Source organism: Apodemus sylvaticus, chromosome 6, assembly GCF_947179515.1.
Source record: "Apodemus sylvaticus chromosome 6, mApoSyl1.1, whole genome shotgun sequence".
NCBI lineage: Eukaryota > Metazoa > Chordata > Mammalia > Rodentia > Muridae > Apodemus > Apodemus sylvaticus.
Window position 1 is genome coordinate 128,467,310 of NC_067477.1, and position 18,845 is coordinate 128,486,154.

The following is an 18,845-nucleotide window of genomic DNA, read 5'->3' on the forward strand; positions in this document are numbered from 1 at the left end:
TGGCTTTGGTCCAGTATTCCCTCACTAGGACCCTTTTTCTCTAGTGGTGAGGTGTAGTCTGTGCCATTTTATGTTGGAAGTATGTAATCTGCTTTTTGATTCTGACTTATAGTTAAGAGATTCCCTTGAGTCCCAGAAGGGACTTTGGAATGTAGTGGTTTGAATAAAAATGGCCGCCACAGCTCACATACTTGAATTCTTAGTCACTGCTGAGCAGAACTGTTTGAAAAAATTAAGATTAGGCATGTGTCCCTGATTGGAGTAGGTGTGGCCTTATTGGAAGAAGTGTGTCACTGGGGGGTGGGGGGGGCTTTCAGGTTTCCAAAGTTGATGTAAGGCTCAGGCTCTCTCAGCCTGTGGATCAGGATGTAGATCTCAGTTACTGCTCCAGCATCACATGCGCCATTATGTTCCCCACCACGATCATAAAGAACTGACTCTCTGTAAATGTGGCATCACTTCATAGCAATAGAAGACCAGTGACTAAGACAAATGCTATTCTAGACTTCTGACCTTCAAGCTCTCTGTGAGACAATTTATGTCTTATAGTCAAGTGAACAGTACAGTACAGAACCTTTATTCTTTGATGTTCTAATGGCTTTACATTGGATCTCTCTGCGTTTATAGTTGGGGTAAAGTACTGAAGACCACTGAGATGAAATTGGTCACAGGTATAAAGATTTTTGAGGTGGCTAAAGCAAGAGAATCAATTCCATCACAGGTAACATAGATGGCTCAAGGACAACTTGGGCTAACAGCAAGACCCTGTCTGAGGAAAACAAAAGGAAAAAAGATGCCACAGTTAACTATAGGAATGCTCGCCCAAACCAGGTATTATTGTCAACCCAAGTGAGGGAAAGAACTGGTCTCATAATTACCTTAATAACAAAATTTTTATCTTAACTTTACATATAAAGTGTAGATAATGGTGCAGGAGAGATGGCTTAGTTATTAAGAGCATGGGTTCCTCTTCCAGTGGACCTGGGTTTGGTTCCTAGCACCCACATGGTGGCTAATGACCATCTGTTAATGACAGTTCCAGGGGGATCTGATGCCCTCTTCTGGCCTCCATGAGTACTGCATGCATATGGCTCACATGCACTCAGGTAAACAGCCATACATAGAAAACAAAACTAAATCTTTTTATACATGACAATATATGACAATAGCCATAGCATTTTATCACAACAGAAACTCCAAGTAAGACACACCTTAAACATTCATGAAAACAATGAGTCAGACTTGAAATTGTCAACTACCAAATCCAAATGACTGAAAATGGAGGCTTCAATCCTGTTGTTCCCTCAACATATGAAGAATATGATAATTTTATCTGTCCCTTTCTGTAAAAAGTACACTTAGGAGCTTCAGGAAAGCTGGGCTACAGGTGTCTAGTTTCCTGCAGCACAGACATATGGAGAGAGGCTGAGGAACACTGATCCGAAAGAGTGATCAAAAGATCAATGGTGGACTCCTGGCCAGCCTAAGACCAGCCTCGAGCAGGCTCTGGATAGGTGAAGCCTGAGGAACTACTTTTAAGTTCCAGGTAATTTACAGTTGGTTCGCAGACTTCTCTCTTCAGTTCACACATAGAGAGGCCCTTTAGCACAGGCACATGCACACACAGAAAGTGTGTCAGAAGATACTCCTTCCCTATCTACTGAAGCACAGGCTGCACTCAGCAAGGTCTCTAGCCGACTTTCAGGAATGTAGCAGCAAAGGTGCGTTCCCATGATGACAGCCACCATCCCTAACCTGATGCCTTACTTCTCCTTCCAAGTGCAACACCTATAATTCTAGTTACCCAAAGTTCCAGAGGAATACAGAAAATAAAATTCATATAGCCACCATTAAACCTTACAAATAACTGTGTTTACAAAGAAAACAATATCTTAAAAAACTAAAAAGATAATAACTCTAATTAAATTACAGCTCAAAATCTCATTTTGGTCGCTGACTCAGGGATGGTAAAGAGCCTGTACTCACAGTTTATCTCGGAGCGCGTTTTTTCTTCTCTTACATTTCTACTTGTTGAAGGAATTCTATGTGGTACGGCAACAAGAGGCTTAAAAAAAACCAAAATTATATATAACACTTGATGATCAGTCACAGTTCTATCTATAAAATTATGCAAGGATAAGTAAAACATTTTACAAAAATAAAAGTTAAAGCAAAGTTTCATTTAAAAAGTTAATCACAGTACCAGTTCAAACTATGAATGTAAAAATAAGAATACTTTTAAGTTATCCACTGAAAGCAAATTGTCTTTTATTCTGGTAGAACATGTTCCTGTGACTGGGTGAAATACAGAATAAAATCATTTATCTGTTTATTTATAGCATCTTAGACATGCATTGTCCATTTTATAAGAATGAACAAGTTATACCCAGGCAGAGAAGCCAGGAGCAGTGGGGGACACCTACGGTCCCAGCTAGTCTGGGCGTGGAGGCTGAGGCAGGAGGACTGACCCCGGGTGATGAAGGCCAGCCTGGGTAGTATAATGAGACTTCCTCAAATGAAAGAATGGAGAGAAAAGAAGAACATTACAAAGAGAAAGAAAAGATAGCACTATGATGATCTGTACAGCACTTCATAACAATGGAGCCCGAGGCATCTTTTATTTATGTGTGGACATGCACACACTTGTGTGGAGGTCAGAGGACAACCTAGGAGGGTTGGCTCTCTCCTTCCACCATGCAGGACTCAGGGATGGAACTCAGGCTGTCAGCTGGTGGCAAGTCTTTACCCCCTGAGCCATCCAGCTGGGCCTCAGGTGGATTTCACAGCTTATTCTGTGACGTTACAGAATTTTGAAATGACATTAAGTACATATTCACTTGTAGAAGACAGGAGAGAGTGGCATGTTTCATTTTTGTCACAATATGGATTGGACTGACTGAAATAAGTCTGTTCACAACGCTCATTTCTGTTTCTGTTAACGCTAGCATTTGTTTCTGAGAACCGTCCTGCTCCCCTGTTCATTAAAAGCATGTTCTTCATTCAATCACAGTCTCTCTGGACTTTAGATACACCATTATCATTTTTGCTAGCAAAAAGTAAGTCAATAAGAATGGTGTAATTTTAAAGGTGTTGTTCATAGATACTGCTTTTGGAAGCTTACTCTGCACTCTTCAGTGTGAGAGCTCCAAAGGGCTCAAAATATGAAAAGTATACAATATACGGCTTAAGGGAACCTTTGGGAATGAAACCTGCAGCATGGCTGGAACCACAGTCCAGAAGCCATATTGTTCCCAGCATGAGAACAGAGGTGGACCAAAGCCTCAGTGGCATCTTCCACTCACATGTACTGACCGGTGGCTGTACAAGAGAGCCTCCCCCAGAAAAACGCACACAGAAAAAGATTGCTGAGAGAAAGGACTGTTGTGACACGGATCCTGAAGTTAAAGCAGAGGGGATCACACTGGGCACACGCTACTCTAAAGCCAGCAAGATGGAGCAGGCAGCTCGGAGTTCTGAATCTAGGGACGGCTAGCTTCTGAGGACAAAGGCCACAGGCACACACTCCCAATAAAAGCAACAAAATTTAAACTTGACCTTTCAGGCATGATTGTTCTCTATAAATGCAGTGTGCACTAGCCACAGAAATCGGCTGCGATGAGGCAGTAAGCACAGGAGGGAATAATAATTTACAAATGCAATGGTGGAGACACCCGAACAGCACTGAAAGAAACAATGAGTACCTTCCAAATTTCTCTTTAAACAATACTTTTCATGCATTAAGACAGAAGTTATTACTTTTTATTTTTTAAAAGACCTGAGGAATGAAAATACATAACTTATAATATGTATTAACTATAGTAAACAGACCATTTCTTGCTTTCTTTAAAAACAATCACATTTATCTATTTATCTATTTATTTAGTTGCTTGCTTGCTATGTGTGCACACGTGTGGACATACATGCGTGTGGAAGCAGGAGCTCTTACCCTAACCACTGTGCTATCTCACCATCGCCCTTCCTTGTAATTCACAGCATCCATCAAGGCTGGCTGCCTCACTCCTTGTGCCTCTACCTCAAATGTTGGCATTGCATTTGTGCATTACCATGCCCAACTATTTCTTTTTAAGATTAAATGAAGCTCAGAACACCCTCAAACTTTCTATGTAGCTGAGGCTAGTGTTGAACTCTTAATCTTATTTCTGTCTCCCAATAGCTGAGATTATATAGATCTGCACAACCATGCTTGGCAGACTATTTCTTTTTTAAATTACTTCTTGAAAAATATACAAAATCTTATCTTTTATAAGTCATTTCATACTGGTTCAAGTTATTATTATTCATAGGTTCTATGACTATTATTATTACATGATTATTATTAGATAACACAAATGCAAAATACAGGCCCTTTAAAATATGAACCCAAATAAAAATGAAGTTTATACTGAATGAAGGGAAGGCACAGACAGCATAAGTGCTATGTAGCTAACACAAGCCAGTTTGTTTATTTATTCACATACACAAGCAGGACTTCACAATGCAGCAAACACTGACTTATTCACATACACATGCAGGACTTCATGATGCAGCAAACACTGACTTATTCACATACACATGCAGGACTTCACAATGCAGCAAACACTGACTTATTCATATACACATGCAGGACTTCACGATGCAGCAAACACTGACTTATTCACATACACATGCAGGACTTCACAATGCAGCAAACACTGACTTATTCATATACACAAGCAGGACTTCACGATGCAGCAAACACTGACTTATTCACATACACATGCAGGACTTCATGATGCAGCAAACACTGACTTATTCACATACACATGCAGGACTTCACAATGCAGCAAACACTGACTTATTCATATACACAAGCAGGACTTCACAATGCAGCAAACACTGACTTATTCATATACACAAGCAGGACTTCACAATGCAGCAAACACTGACTTATTCATATACACAAGCAGGACTTCACGATGCAGCAAACACTGACTTATTCACATACACATGCAGGACTTCATGATGCAGCAAACACTGACTTATTCATACACACATGCAGGACTTCATGATTTGGCAAACACTGACTTTGAACTTGTGATCCTATAAATGCTGGCATTATAGACAAGTGCCACATGCTTGGCAAAATGATGCTTTGTGGACAGAGGGAAATTTTGGACATAAAGAGACATCTGACATTACTGGACATTTCTGGTTTCACAACTGGGATCAAAGGGTGCTACTGGCAACTAAAAGGAAGAGGCCAAGAATAATGCCAGACTTCCTGTCCTCACACTTGGGTTGCTCACAACCAACTTAGTCTGACAAGACCTGCTACAAAGCAAGTAATTAATGGTGGCCCAATTGCTCTTGTTAGGTGAAGGATAAGCTAACTGTGGTTCATGGTCAACCTACTACGTCTGTTTCTATAAAAAGCTTTCACCGGAGCTTAGCAAGCCCCTTCACGGATTATCCATATCTGCTTATGCTTGCTTACTAGCAAAGTCTGGAACCAACAGGCCATGTGTCACTAAGTCAAATCCACTGATGTCTGGAGTTTTAGGGAGAGTGCATGCTAACCCATCTTAGATCAATGATCTAGGACAAGTGAATTCTGGTGCTATGACATCATTAAGTTTACTCTCAGGTCCTTGTCTTTTAAAACATACATCTTACCACAACAATAATTGTTGTTGTCTACACCAATAATACTTTCCTTTAGGTTCTAGGAATCCACAAAATATGAAAAGTATAATCCATCCATCCATCCATCCATCCATCCATCCATCCATCCATCCATCCATCCATCCATCCATCTTTCCTTCCTTCCTTTCTTTCCTTCCTTTCCTTCCTTTCCTTCTTCCTTCCTTCCTTCCTTCCTTCCTTCCTTCCTTCCTTCCTTCCTTCCTTCCTTCCTTCCTTCCTTCCTTCCTTCCTTCCTTCCTTCCCTCCCTCCCTCCAGAAGGGTACTGGTTGTGTTGGCTAATTTTTGGTCAACTTGACACAAGCTAGGATCATTGCTTCCATCAGACTGCCCAGTGGTTACGTCTCTGGGACGTTTTGTTTTAAATAACTAACATGGAGTGCTCAGCCCATGTGGAGGTGTCTCTGGTGGTACAGGAAGGCGGTGTAAGAAAGCCACAAAGAGCAAGACAGCAAGCGCGCTCCTCCATGGTGTCACGCTTCTGCCCCAGGTGCCTGCTCTCCTTGAGTTTCTGCATGGCTTCTCTCAGGGATCGACCTTGAGTGTGATGGTAAGCCAAAGACACCCTTTCCTCCTCACGTTGGTTTTGGTCACTGTTTTATCACAGAAGTGAAAAACAAACTAGGTCATGGGCAGTAACAGTAAATATGCCCTCCCCCCAAATTACATTAATCTTTAAAACTTTCTTTTAAAGTTTATTCTAAATATACTTATATGCTGTTATTTAATGTAAAAAAAAATCCATTGTCATAGGAACCCAGCAAATGGAAGAATAAACATCTACAGTTATGTTCTTTACTTTTAAAATAATCATAATGATGGTGATGACAAAATGGAAGAATAAACATCTACAGTTATGTTCTTTACTTTTAAAATAATCATAATGATGGTGATGACAATGGTGATGATGCTGCTGCTTACTATTATTATTGTGAGCATGTAAGTATATGTATGTATGATGTGTGTTTGGGTGCACATGTACCATGGACGCATGTAGAGGAGAGAGAACAACTTTTGTGAGTCAGGTCTCTCTCCAAGGTGGGTTCTAGGATGGAACTCAGGATGTCAGGTTTGAGCAGCAAGTGTTTTTACCCTCAGAACCATCATGCTAGTTCACACTCATGACTTCCTAATTGTTTATAAGCTTGCCTTGATTGCAGTTATTGTACATGGATTTTATTCAAGGATAAAGAGTATTTAAACACTGAACTCAAACATTTAGATATGAGAATTCCATTCCTGGCACCCAGATCAGGTGGCTAACAACTGCCTGTAACTCCAGCTCCATGGGGGCCTGACACCTCTGGTCTCTGTAGGCAGTTACACTTGTGCACACACCTACACAGACATGCACACATACATATCATCAGAAAAATGGTCCTGATGTTTTTAAGTCCTTTCTTATGCCTCCCTCAAGTCACACTTCCTTTGTTTAGTTTTTCTTAAAGAAGTAGTCCTCTGTTCTTTCCTTTTGTTAGAATTATCCGAAGCGATTGCCCCTAAGAAAAGGCATCATAGGGATAAGCTTACAGAAATCTACTTATAGAAATCAAGGGGGTTCTTACAACATAGGGATTCATGGGACCACGTTTGAACCCTCAGCAGCTCCATCCTACACTTGCAGATGCAGCATCCACCTCAGCTGATAACAATGCCTACAAGTTTCCCATATGGGAAAGGCTCCCTTGAGCTCTTACTGTTGGAGACAGCTTTTAGAAGAAAATGTAATTCATTAACATTGTGACTCAATAAGGCAAACTAAACAGGATCTAAGCTGGGCTGGTGGCACAGCCCTGTCATCCCAGGTGTTCAGGAGGCCAAAGCAGAAGGATTGCAGGCTTGAGGCTTGCCTGGGTACAGAGTGAGATCAAGGCCAGCCTGGGATATATGTGGAGACTTGTCTCAATTAAAAAGGTTTATAAACTGCTGCAGAAAACAGCTACATCAGGAAGTGAAATGCCACACGTCCCCTTTGCTGCTGCATGGAGCATTTAGAATACTCCTTCTGCATAGTGTCTGTGTTTAATGTATTAGTTGTCTTCTTTGGACACAGTTCAAAAAAGACATGTTGAGTCACAAGTAGGCTGAGTTCAGACAGTAATACAGAATTTACTGCACTGCAATAAGCAATGGTCCTTGCCCTGCAGTACTGATACGCATGCATTTCCAGTGACCATGCTTTTAATGACACCAGTTTCTAACAATGTGGCTCAGATTTTGGTTCCTACAGTATGCTAGTTATAATTGCATAAAGAACAAACCTCATCCCTAGTTTTCAGCTCATCAACTGCTATCCACAGGATCACAACATGACTGTGACTAGAAAGGAGATGTGGAAAGGACTATGGTGTAAAAGCATGAAGTCACAGGTCAAGGGGAGACTCAGGAGCTACTGCTGGGTGATGAGTAGTGTACATTGGTTTTCAAAATAAAAATAAAATACACAAATATTAACCGCACTTCCTATAATATCTTAAGTACTACATAATATCTACTTCCCTATATGTATATAATTAATACTAAGAGTTTTTGATGTTTAGACAAAAATTTAAAATCTCATGGAAAACTCAATTATTCCCATTGATTATTAAGACTGCAGGATCTCAGCTAACATGGTCTAGGGTATCATTGTACACTGTAGGCAGTCCTTGAACTTACAGTCTTCCTGCTTCAGAACCTCACCCCCCAACCGCCAGGAATGCTGGGATTACAATCATGTACCCCACCCCTGGCCTAGAGGTCACTTTTACAGCCTCTGTATCCTGCAGAGGTAGGACCACCTATGTGCTAATTAAATTTATAAAGCCAAGTTTCCAAAAATTACACAATATAATAAAAATCAACTTCTTCCAAGTATTAGTTAGATCAAATATACTTCACACTTAACTTTCATACTTCCAAACTCCCTTTCAGAACTCATTAAAAAGAGAGAGCCTACCATTAGTGTATAAATACAGTGTCCTAGAACAACGGTGAATTGACAAAGGGTTGTCCCCGAGGACAATCTAACATCTAGGTATTTATGGAGGATTCTGGTTCCTTCTGTGGCCTTTGAAGTCCGAACCATTTTGAGTGCCTTGCAGACTGAAGGCAGTAAGAGAATATGTCTGGGCCACATATACTGAGTTAGGCTAGGGAAAATGGCTATCTCAAGCTAACGGAGATTGGTTTCTACTAATACCAGTGTTCCTGTCATGTTACGGTAATTTTATACCCATACACGCTGGCTTGTTTTTATTTCCACAGTGGAGAATCATGGTTTTAGTTGCTAACACATCAATTCTACCTTAGCCAACTCCCAGTAGCTTACAAGGGTTCTTCCAAGAAGACTAGGACGTGTGTTGCTTCTCATTTGATGACTGAGCAGCCTAATGAGCACTCTGAAGTAACTAGCGATCTTATGTGGATTAAGTAAGCTTGCCTTTGCCTTCTTCCACAAATGTTATCACGTGACCAATATGAACAATCTAGCAAGTGACTTCCCAGGATGAAGAACTAGTCATCCTCAACAAACAATAAGGCTCCAGGCCTGCCTGGGAACGGAGTGACATCAAGGCCAGCCTGGAAGATATGTGGAGACTAGTTTTTTTAAGCTAGATAAAAAAGATCACACACACACACACACACACACACACACACACACACACGCACACGCACACGCACACGCACACGCACACGCACACACACACACAGACACACAGTTATGTGGACTAGTTAGTGAAGACAATTCCTACCTCTGGGTCATCGTCATCAAAATCATGGTATGTGGAATGGTCTGGATTATTCACTTTGTCCAGCAACTCTATTGCCAAAGACCTTGTCAGCGGCTGTGTGACAAAGGGATGCTATAAAACACACAAAACACTTTAGATATTTGTTAAGTATCTTATCTTGTCAAAGAGAATGAATGTTTCAGGTAATACAATACCTGTAGCAGCTTTTCTGCAGTGGGTCTTTTTTTTGGATTTTTGGTAAGAGCCATCTTCACAAAATGATGGAAACTATTTGACCTAAGAAAGGATGAAATTAAGCTCCTGTATTTTAATTCCCCTTTTGTTCATATTGCTATAAAAGTCAATAAACAAAGATACTTACCACTTCAACTTATCTTTTAGTTTAGGAGGCTGGAAATTGCTTTTTGTCATTAGAAACAATGCCCTGAAAAACACATAAAACATTTTGCACAGGGCTAACACTTCCCATTCTCAGGATAGGAACACATCCTCCCTCCTCCCCAACACCATAAACAAGCCATAGACAAGCACCAGTTGTTGGCTTGGCCAGACACTGACCTCATCGGGTGAAGGTCAAACATGGGTGGCTGGAGCTCGGCCAGCTCGATGGCAGTGATGCCCACCGCCCAGAGGTCACACAGCTGATTGTATCCTCCTTTCCTCTCAACAGCCGCGACTTCCGGGGCCATCCTGCAGGAGATGTGCCAGGACACACAGACCTCGTGTTTAGTGTGCTTTTTGCCAGAGGTATACAGACTCACTAATAGCTAAAGCAAATTCTGTTTAATCCTTTGTTGTCTGAAAATAGATAGACCATATTTAAAAGACCTACTTTCCCCAAATTCTTGATGTCTCCTGGAAGACATGTGATCCTCCCCAGTGACTGCTTTGTCAGTTAGCTACACTACAAAGTTTATGAGATTTTACCAGTATGACCGTAATCTGACCCAGATTTGTTCTCATCTCGAATGCTTTTCCCCAAAGTTCCATAAAGAAAACAACCTTTGTAAGCAACGGTCATGGCTGTTTGCCGCGATGCCTGCAGAGCCACCCTGCGGCCTAGCCACTGTTTTTCAGTTCACCGTTTCTTGGGGCACTAAGAATTTTCACATTTAGTATTTAGTTTATGTTTACTATAAACTTTTGAATGTTTTTAAAAGTTTACATTACAATAATGGAAAAGTTACCAAAACATGTGCCTCTTTTTCAAAGTATTATGTTCAGAGAGAAATGAAAAATTTGGTAACCTTTTAATTCCTTTCAACTTTGCTACTGTTTTAGTCTAATTATACCTTGACTTGTTTAAATGATTAATTTTCAAATACACAGACTTTGAAGCCCCAAACTAGTTTTAGAAACAACTGAGAAAAACATGGAACTCTTCCAGTTCAAAAGAGCAGTGAGTGGGTGCCTTATACATGCACACAGCTCGACTGCAGGAGAGTCAGGTCAGTGACAAAAAAAACTAAAAACCAGGCAACTTTCAAAACACTTGGTCTTAAAAGCAATTTGATCTCAAAATCTCCCTCCTGGAAATTCAAAACAGCAAGAACAGTAAATGAAAAGAGTGCTGGGTCTTAATCACTGACAGCTAGATCGCAGCTATAGGAGCGGGAAGCCTGCAAGGCGGCGGCACAGTCCTGAGCTCAGAGCGCCCACCCTTCCCAAGCCCGCGAGCTTCACAGCAGATGATGTCCAGGTGGGGCTTCTCCTCCCACCTAAGTCCCGAATGCCCGCTCACCTACGAGCCATGTCTCAGTGTGCCCGCTACTGCACGCACAATGAATCTGATGAACACTCTAATTTCAAAGGTAAGAAGACTAAGCTATGATCAAAATGAAAGAGAATGTTTTAGAAAACTTGTTGAAGACAAGTTTATAAAGACAACCAAAAAGCCTTCAATTGGGGGGGGGGGGCGCAGAGCACAGGAGTCGCCAGAGTGAGGGCGGGTAACAGGAAATGGTTCTTAATGGTGGAGGTCTGTTTTATCTTGATGTTCATCCATCTTAGAACTGTACACTGATACGAGTGGCCAACACGAAGGGAGGCCTTGGTCTTCCACCAAAGGCTGCTGAGTAAGGACCAGCTCCACCACCACACATGAGATGTCCTCGGGACATTTACTACTAACTCTTGGTTTTCCTGCTTTAGTGGGCTTTTCTGACGAATTCCTGATCACTTTGCAAGAGATACTATATTCTTAGAAAAAGGTGTGAAAGGCATGGTGCTAGGCAGAGACAGAGAGCAGGAGTGTTACCCAGCCTCACCTACTCACAGTTCCACAAGCTCTGAGGTATTTCCCACTTTACTGCTGGAGGGAAAGATCAGTCTGACCAGCCAACAGTAACTGAGCATGTATAGAATCAGATGACACTGAGATGTGTGTGTGTTCTTCCAGATGCTTAAAGATAAACATCTTTGCTCTTCTCAAATAGCAAACCGGAAGTGAAACGCAGACTAAGGAGAGACATAAACACATAGCCTTTGAGGTCCTAGGAGACATACCTTACCTGAAGACAGAGACTAAAGGGAAGCAGGAAATCACACAGCCAGGAGAGGGAACCCAAGGAGGCAGCTGAGGAGAGCGCACAGCTGATTAGCCTCAGACACTGTTCCCAAGTGCTGTAGAGTTGTGACAAGCTAACAAATCAGGCTGAGGCTAGGAATAGCACTGCGTGTCAATAGTTAACCCCAGACTCCTGCCCTCAACCTCTGAGCCCCAGAAAGGATCACTCCATCGCGCAGGTAGGTTTCACAGACAAGTGGTACCTCTGCGCAAGTACCTCTGTTCACAACATAGTACCTCTGTTCACAACATAGTACCTCTGTCCAGGCCCATACTTTGTCTTTCTTTACTGCACACTGCTGATGTGAGTGAGCCTGCTTTGCTTTCGTATTCTGAGACAGGCTCAATTTGTTCTAGGCTGTCCTCAACCTCTGGGGTGCCAATGAGTCTCCTGCCTCAGTCTCCTCCAAACTGGACTGTAGGGATATACACCATACCCAGTCTAGAACCAACCGGCTTGTAGATTCTTGCTCTTTGGAATGAACTATCATACAATGATTTTTAAACTTTTAAGGGAAGCTTCCATCATACAAGTATGAACCTAGAATTTCTCACAGAAACATGAAGGATTTTTGACTCTCGATTCTGAAACACTGGCAGGCCTGTAACTTGCTCTGTAGACAGACCACCAGGCTAGCCTTGGACTCACAGAGATTCACCTCAATCTCAAACAAAACATTTTTTTTCAAGTAGGAGAGGTAGTTTGGAGTGGGTCACACCTTTTATTCCAGCACTTGGGAAGCCGAGGCAGGCAGACCTCTGTGAGTTCAAGGCCAGCCTGGTGTACAGAGTCAATTCCAGGACAGACAGAGCTACAAAATGAAATCTCACCCAGAAGAAAAACAAACAAAAAAATCAAAACAAAAGCAAACCTCCAACAAAAAAAAAAAAGTGAAGTGGCAGAAAGAGAGAACACTAGTGGGTTGATTCCAGTGGCTGAGGCGTAACTTAAAACATCCCAGAGAGAGTAGGAAGACATGCAGCAGAAAACAACCACATCAACACTAGAGAAGTACCTCCCAGGAGGACAGTCTAGAATGGGAAAGACATTCATCTCTGAAATAAACAGTAAATGACAAGCATGAAAGAAGGAAGGTCAAAACCAAGCAAAAGATCTGGGGTAGGGAAACACCAGGAACCATCACGGAATATGAAAATACGAGGCATCACTATGGGGAGGTCTGTGCTACATTACAAGAAGCACACATCATGATGGCTTCACGTGGCAGGCATCACAGAAGCCACATGGACAATGCCTCAAATATTCTAACCTAGCGCTTTATACCCATTCAAATGTGAAGTTAGAAATACAAAGTCCTAAAGCTCTCACACCCAAGTACCTTTTACAAGGAAGACTAAAACATATTTCAAAAAAGGTCAAAGAGGAAGACTTAGAATACAAGAAAGGAGCTGCCAGGGCAAAGCTCTGTTAGCTACACAGACTGAAGAGGATACAGACTGCAGGAAGGCTCACACCAGGAAGCAAAGCAGGCCCTGCAGCTCAACTGTAGAGTGCTGGCCTGGAATGGGTTAAGTTCCTGTGTGCGTGCACATGAAGGACTAGTAGCTTGCAGGCTTTCCAGGCATAGAAAATCATGCAGATACATCTTACAGAACTGGGCAATGTGGAGAGCAATGGGATGTCTTACAGGAGATTAAGAGAAGATTTAAGCAAATTAAAAACAAAAAGACTCAGGGAAACAGTGAAGAGTGATGGCAGACTATTCACTGACTCAGCGAGAACACTGGAAGGACAAGACAACCGGAAGACGAATGAACGAGCTCGAATCTTCAACTCTTTCAATGAAGTCTACAAATAATGGCCAGTGCTAGACACAGTAAAAGGCAGAGCTGCAAGTTTTTTTTTTTTTTAATAAAAGCTGTTTTGGCTCTAGTCGACTTTAAAAAATTATATTTGATAGAGACAAATCAATATAAGAAATGATATTTATCATGCTCCCAGCTTAGAACAAAACCAAATCCCAGTAGCATAGTAGATGTGTAGTGCGGGTTCAGACTGGAGATGTCTGGGGAGGGGCAGCAATGAGCAGAAGGCATGGCCAAGACTACGGAGCATCAAACCCCAAACAGCGCTGTCCCTGCCTGCCATGCAGCCAGGGAGGCCTCCCAGCACACAGTGGCCAAAATGTCGGCATAAACAATGAATGCTAGGATGGTTTCCCTGTGGTGGGAAAAACTATCCAGGAGACAGGTATGGTCAGAAGGAAGGCCTACCAGATTACCAGAAAGAGGGTAAAGAACTGAACTGAGGCCTGGCATAAAGACTCAGTGTCCCAGAGACCTGCTTTTTATCCGTCAATCAGGACTGCAAAGACGTTGGAGGAGACTCTTTAGTTAGCATGGCTGATTCCCTACATTCAATTCCTCGTAACTCCAAAACCTGCAAAGTTTTTGAAAACTGTAAATAATGTAACAGTTAGAATATGGATGTAGAAAAAGATAGATATGAAAACATCTATTGAGGCCGGGCGGAGGTGGCTCACACCTGTAATCCCAGCACTCTGGGAGGCAGAGGCAGGCGGATTTCTGAGTTCGAGGCCAGCCTGGTCTACAGAGTGAGTTCTAGGACAGCCAGGGCTACACAGAGAAACCCTGTCTTGAAAAAACCAAATCCCAAAACAACAACAACAACAACAACAAAAAAAAACCAAAAAACAAACAAACAAAAAACCCATCTATTGAAATATGTGTTACGCATCAGGAAGCTAACAACTGTATCAAACTTTATAGACTTTTCTGTTTTATGAAAACCAGTATGTAAGATATTTTTTGACCAAATAATCCAAAAGAATACATGCTTAAATTACTGATTACCTTCTGTCTTAAACATAATATTTCTGACATATTTTTAAAAGAAACATTGTATACAATAATGACAGGATAATAAATTTTAAGTTAAAATTTTGAGTTAAATAAAATTACCAATATGGGGTGCCAATGAAGGACTTCCGTTTGGCAATTGTAGCTGTTATCTGTGCAGAAACTCCAAAATCAGCTATTTAAAGAATGAGAGAAAAAAATCATTTAACATAATACTAAAAGTAACTTCCAATACTTATTTTCATCAATTTCACAAATATGGAACAATCTCGAACATGTTACAGTTTTTAACATTGATGGATTATAAAATATCACAAAGTAGTGCATAGCATAGTCAAGTGGATTCCCATGTAGCTCATATGATTCAAACAATAAAGGTGAAAAGGAAATAATTGTGATAAAAAAATAATGGCCTTAGGAAAATTGAAACTGATACTGATATTACAATGTCTATTTCTCCTCTATTTCAAGGCGTCCTATTAGAAGAGGCCATTAAGCAGCCGTACAGTCTATTCACTCTGCCAGAGAGACTTAAATGGGCACTAGGAAACCTATCTAGCCTTAGAGGACACAGAGACAACACCCCCTTATCCTTCCCCTCTGCAGCACACTCTGAAGTCGAAGCCAATGATGACCGCTAGCGAGACTTGTCATTCTTCCGTACGTACACTCAAATCCAATCCTTTCTAGTGTGATCAACAGTTCTAAATCTATCCTAAGAGAGAGGAAGTTGTGGGACACTGCAGCAGATGGAGGTGCTCACTCAGTAAGCAGGACATCAAGGGCACAGGACTGAATGCTTTCTGCTTTTCTCACTGATAGGCTTCCTAGGGAAACTATCTTATATGCTAATTATGAGATAAATATTTTCAATCTGATTAGTCCTACAGTAGAATGTAGTTTAAAGCAGTTTTATTTGTCTGTCTGTTCATACTGTGCAGCTGGGACAAACCCAGAGCCTTGTACATTCTGGACAAAGGTTCCCATTGAGCTAACATCCAGAACACTATTATCATTTTTATAAAACAAATGAATATTTTGAAATTTGTCATGTCCTAAATAGTTCAAAATAATTGTTCCATATATCATTGTATTCTTGTCAGCAGTTATTAAAGTCACTTTATTGAACCCTTGCTCTGTTTAAATTCATACTGAATCATTATTGGTTTTGCACTTTGTTTTAACCATATGTTACTGTTTGAGGTAAAGCAACAGTTAGCTCTAAAATATACTCTTATATCAATAATAGTGTGATTGCTTTTTAAAGTTGAATACATGATGCAGGATTTTTGAAGTATCGAGATTTTTAATTTTTTTTGGTCCTCATTTCAGTTTTATACAGATTTTCTACTAGAAGCCCAATCTCTGGGATTAGAGGTGAAAGAGTTACCAATGCATATTATTTCATGGTAATCTTTGCAAAAATCTGTTTCTTATGAAGTAAGTTTATGTTTCCTTAAGAGAAGAAAAGTCAGAGAGACTGGCTCCGCAATGCCATCTCCACTGAAATGACAAACATGTCATCCCTAGGGATGGTCTAGGGCCTGGGACTCAAGTCCTGAAAAACAAACAAAAACCCAAACCAAAGCCAACAGCACTTTAGAAAAGGCCTGTGCGTGTTATGAAATTCGGATTCACTTACCTAGTTTCACATGACCGTTATCCGTTAGTAGGATGTTAGCGCCCTTCAAAGTGAGAACATTTTAGTTGAGTGGGAAGCAGACATTTTATTAGGTGAAACATGTAATAGGTTAACTATACATATTAAATAACCACAGCCTTAGACTTAGAAATACTTAAATATAAAAATGTGTTCAATTAAAATGTTACATAATTATAGGAAACACTGCTGTCCACGTTTTAGCAATTTCAGTGATGTGCTGCTCCCTTTAAAGGGCTTCTTGCTAACACAGCATGAATGCTAACACATTTCACAAATGCGATTTCCTGGCTGATGACACACCATCACTACATTAGAATGTTATTTTAAACTAGCACTTCAATGGCTCTGATTATACTTTAAACTTGATTACTATATTTTCCATCCTTAAGAGCTCTTTTTTCTGGAGAACTCACCAGTGCTTGCATGTGGCTGCCCTGCTTCTTGGTAGGCGAGGCTTTCTACCGTAATGGCGTTCTTGTCAAGAGTTTAAGTTGGCTATCACATCAATCACTAACTGTGGGTCCATGGCCGCCCCCTCACAACTTTTAAATGAGTAAGCCAAAGTAGGCAGTTCTTTAATCCAAGGTGCTGGTGTGATTGTAGGTTGGGGGAAAGTTCTTGGAATTCCCTCTCTCCAACAAGAGAAAGATTAGCAGCAGAGGAGAAGGGGAACAAAGGAGAATCCTAAACACCTAGAATGCCGTCCATGAAATGAGCTGCACCCACACACAGCAACACTGACACATGGGATCACGGGAAGCAAGAAATGCTGAGGGGCCACAATCAGGGCTTTTACTGTTCCCTCCCTAGCCAGACTTCTGCCGAAGTCTTCACTATGTTCTCTCCCCACTGTCAGGCTGATTCTCATAAGTTACAACTTCTGTCACTGCGCACCCACATCACAGCTTCTGACCTATCTGTTCTTCCCTCTACTCATCCCTTCTCTGAGAGGTGACTGAGTGCTGCCAGCCACTTAAGGTCTGGGAACGAGGAGAGCAGCTTGTTTGTGCGTGTAGGTGAGAAAGAAGAAAAACATGATTATCCCTGCCTGAGCCAATAGAAGATTCAAAGTCAGGCAGGACCTTGAAGACAAAGCATGGGATGGAAGTCCTTTGAAAGCTGAGGCTATTTAAACAGAGATCTCAATGAAGTAAGGATGGGCAGCCACACTGAAATGCAGGACAAGGACATTCTAGGAAGAAGGAACAGCAAACACAAAGACCTTAAAAACCTTCCACTGCAGACAGTTCAGTGGGGCTGAGACATAATGGGTGAATCAGAAGAGAACCATGGGAGGCCAGCTCGGAGAATGCGTGCAGGGCCTGGGTCGCACAGAACCTGGCTGGCCGATCTAAGCATCTGCATTTCTCAACGACTGCTACAGGAAACCAATGGAGCTGATAAGCAGGGGAGCAACCTGGTCTGACTTTGAAAGGCCACTCTGTTTGTCAAATGCAACGGTACCTATAGAAGCACTCAAGAAGGCTAATAGAGAAATAAGGTGAGACAGAGTGAGAAGAGGTTTGGACAAGGGCAGAGGCTATACAGATGGCCAGAATTTACTCAAACTAAAGGCTGGCAGGAGTCCTTGAACAATGGAGCACAAAACTACCCAGACAAGCTCATCACCTATGAATAATATAATACAAATATGTTCTCCAAAAATGGCTTCATACTTCACTTCATATTTCTGTTCATACTGTTCTTTCAGTTTGGAGAACATGCCACTCTTTACTTCTGACAAAACCTACCAGTCCTTCTCAGTCACATACGGCTACCCGCCACAGAAGCTATTTACCTTTGAAGTACAAACCCTTCTCTTTGCCTCTGAAGTGGCTTACAGAAACTACCTAAGGCCATTCTGCATTCTGCACATCTACTTACACCCCAGGAAACATTAGTGCCTGGGTATACAGCTGGGCATTTTCAGAGGCCGGAGGCCAGGGCTTCATCAGGAACTAGGAAAGCAACATGAATCACCTCCCCCACACAAGGTTAACAGCTTTATGCTACAAAAACTTGAGAAAATAAAAGAGGGAGAGAATTGTATAAGGAAATAAACAAAGAGGAAGAAAAAATAAATGAAGGAATTATCCACTTTGATTGAAGAGCGGAAGAGAGCAGTGTCGTTAGAAAGACCCACCAAGAGTCCGACCTGAACGAACCCCAGTGTGTGTAGAGTACACCTCTCTTCCTCACTCAGCCTCCTAGGTGCATTACTGACGCCGCCATCTCACAACACCACGTTAGACACATTTCCTGAGGTGTGGCAGCTTAGCAGATAATCCAGGAAGCACACAACTTACTGTGAGTTTATGCTATGCATGGATGCTATGCAGCTAATCTGTATCTGTAATCAGT

The 18,845-nt window shown here is 41.5% G+C and overlaps 1 protein-coding gene across 5 annotated transcripts in view; it reads right to left on the minus strand.

Annotated features, from left to right (window-relative positions):
• The window catches only part of Map4k3 (mitogen-activated protein kinase kinase kinase kinase 3), a 159,072-nt gene that overhangs the window by 55,132 nt on the left and 85,095 nt on the right, over window positions 1-18,845 (minus strand). For all 5 annotated transcript variants that reach the window (XM_052186459.1, XM_052186458.1, XM_052186457.1 and 2 more), the window contains exons 7-13: window positions 16,464-16,506; window positions 14,924-14,996; window positions 9,973-10,104; window positions 9,776-9,838; window positions 9,609-9,690; window positions 9,415-9,525; window positions 1,987-2,065 (exon numbers count right to left, since the gene is read on the minus strand). In XM_052186459.1, the coding sequence (XP_052042419.1) occupies window positions 1,987-2,065; window positions 9,415-9,525; window positions 9,609-9,690; window positions 9,776-9,838; window positions 9,973-10,104; window positions 14,924-14,996; window positions 16,464-16,506 (583 nt within the window). The remainder of the gene's footprint in view (window positions 1-1,986; window positions 2,066-9,414; window positions 9,526-9,608; window positions 9,691-9,775; window positions 9,839-9,972; window positions 10,105-14,923; window positions 14,997-16,463; window positions 16,507-18,845) is intronic.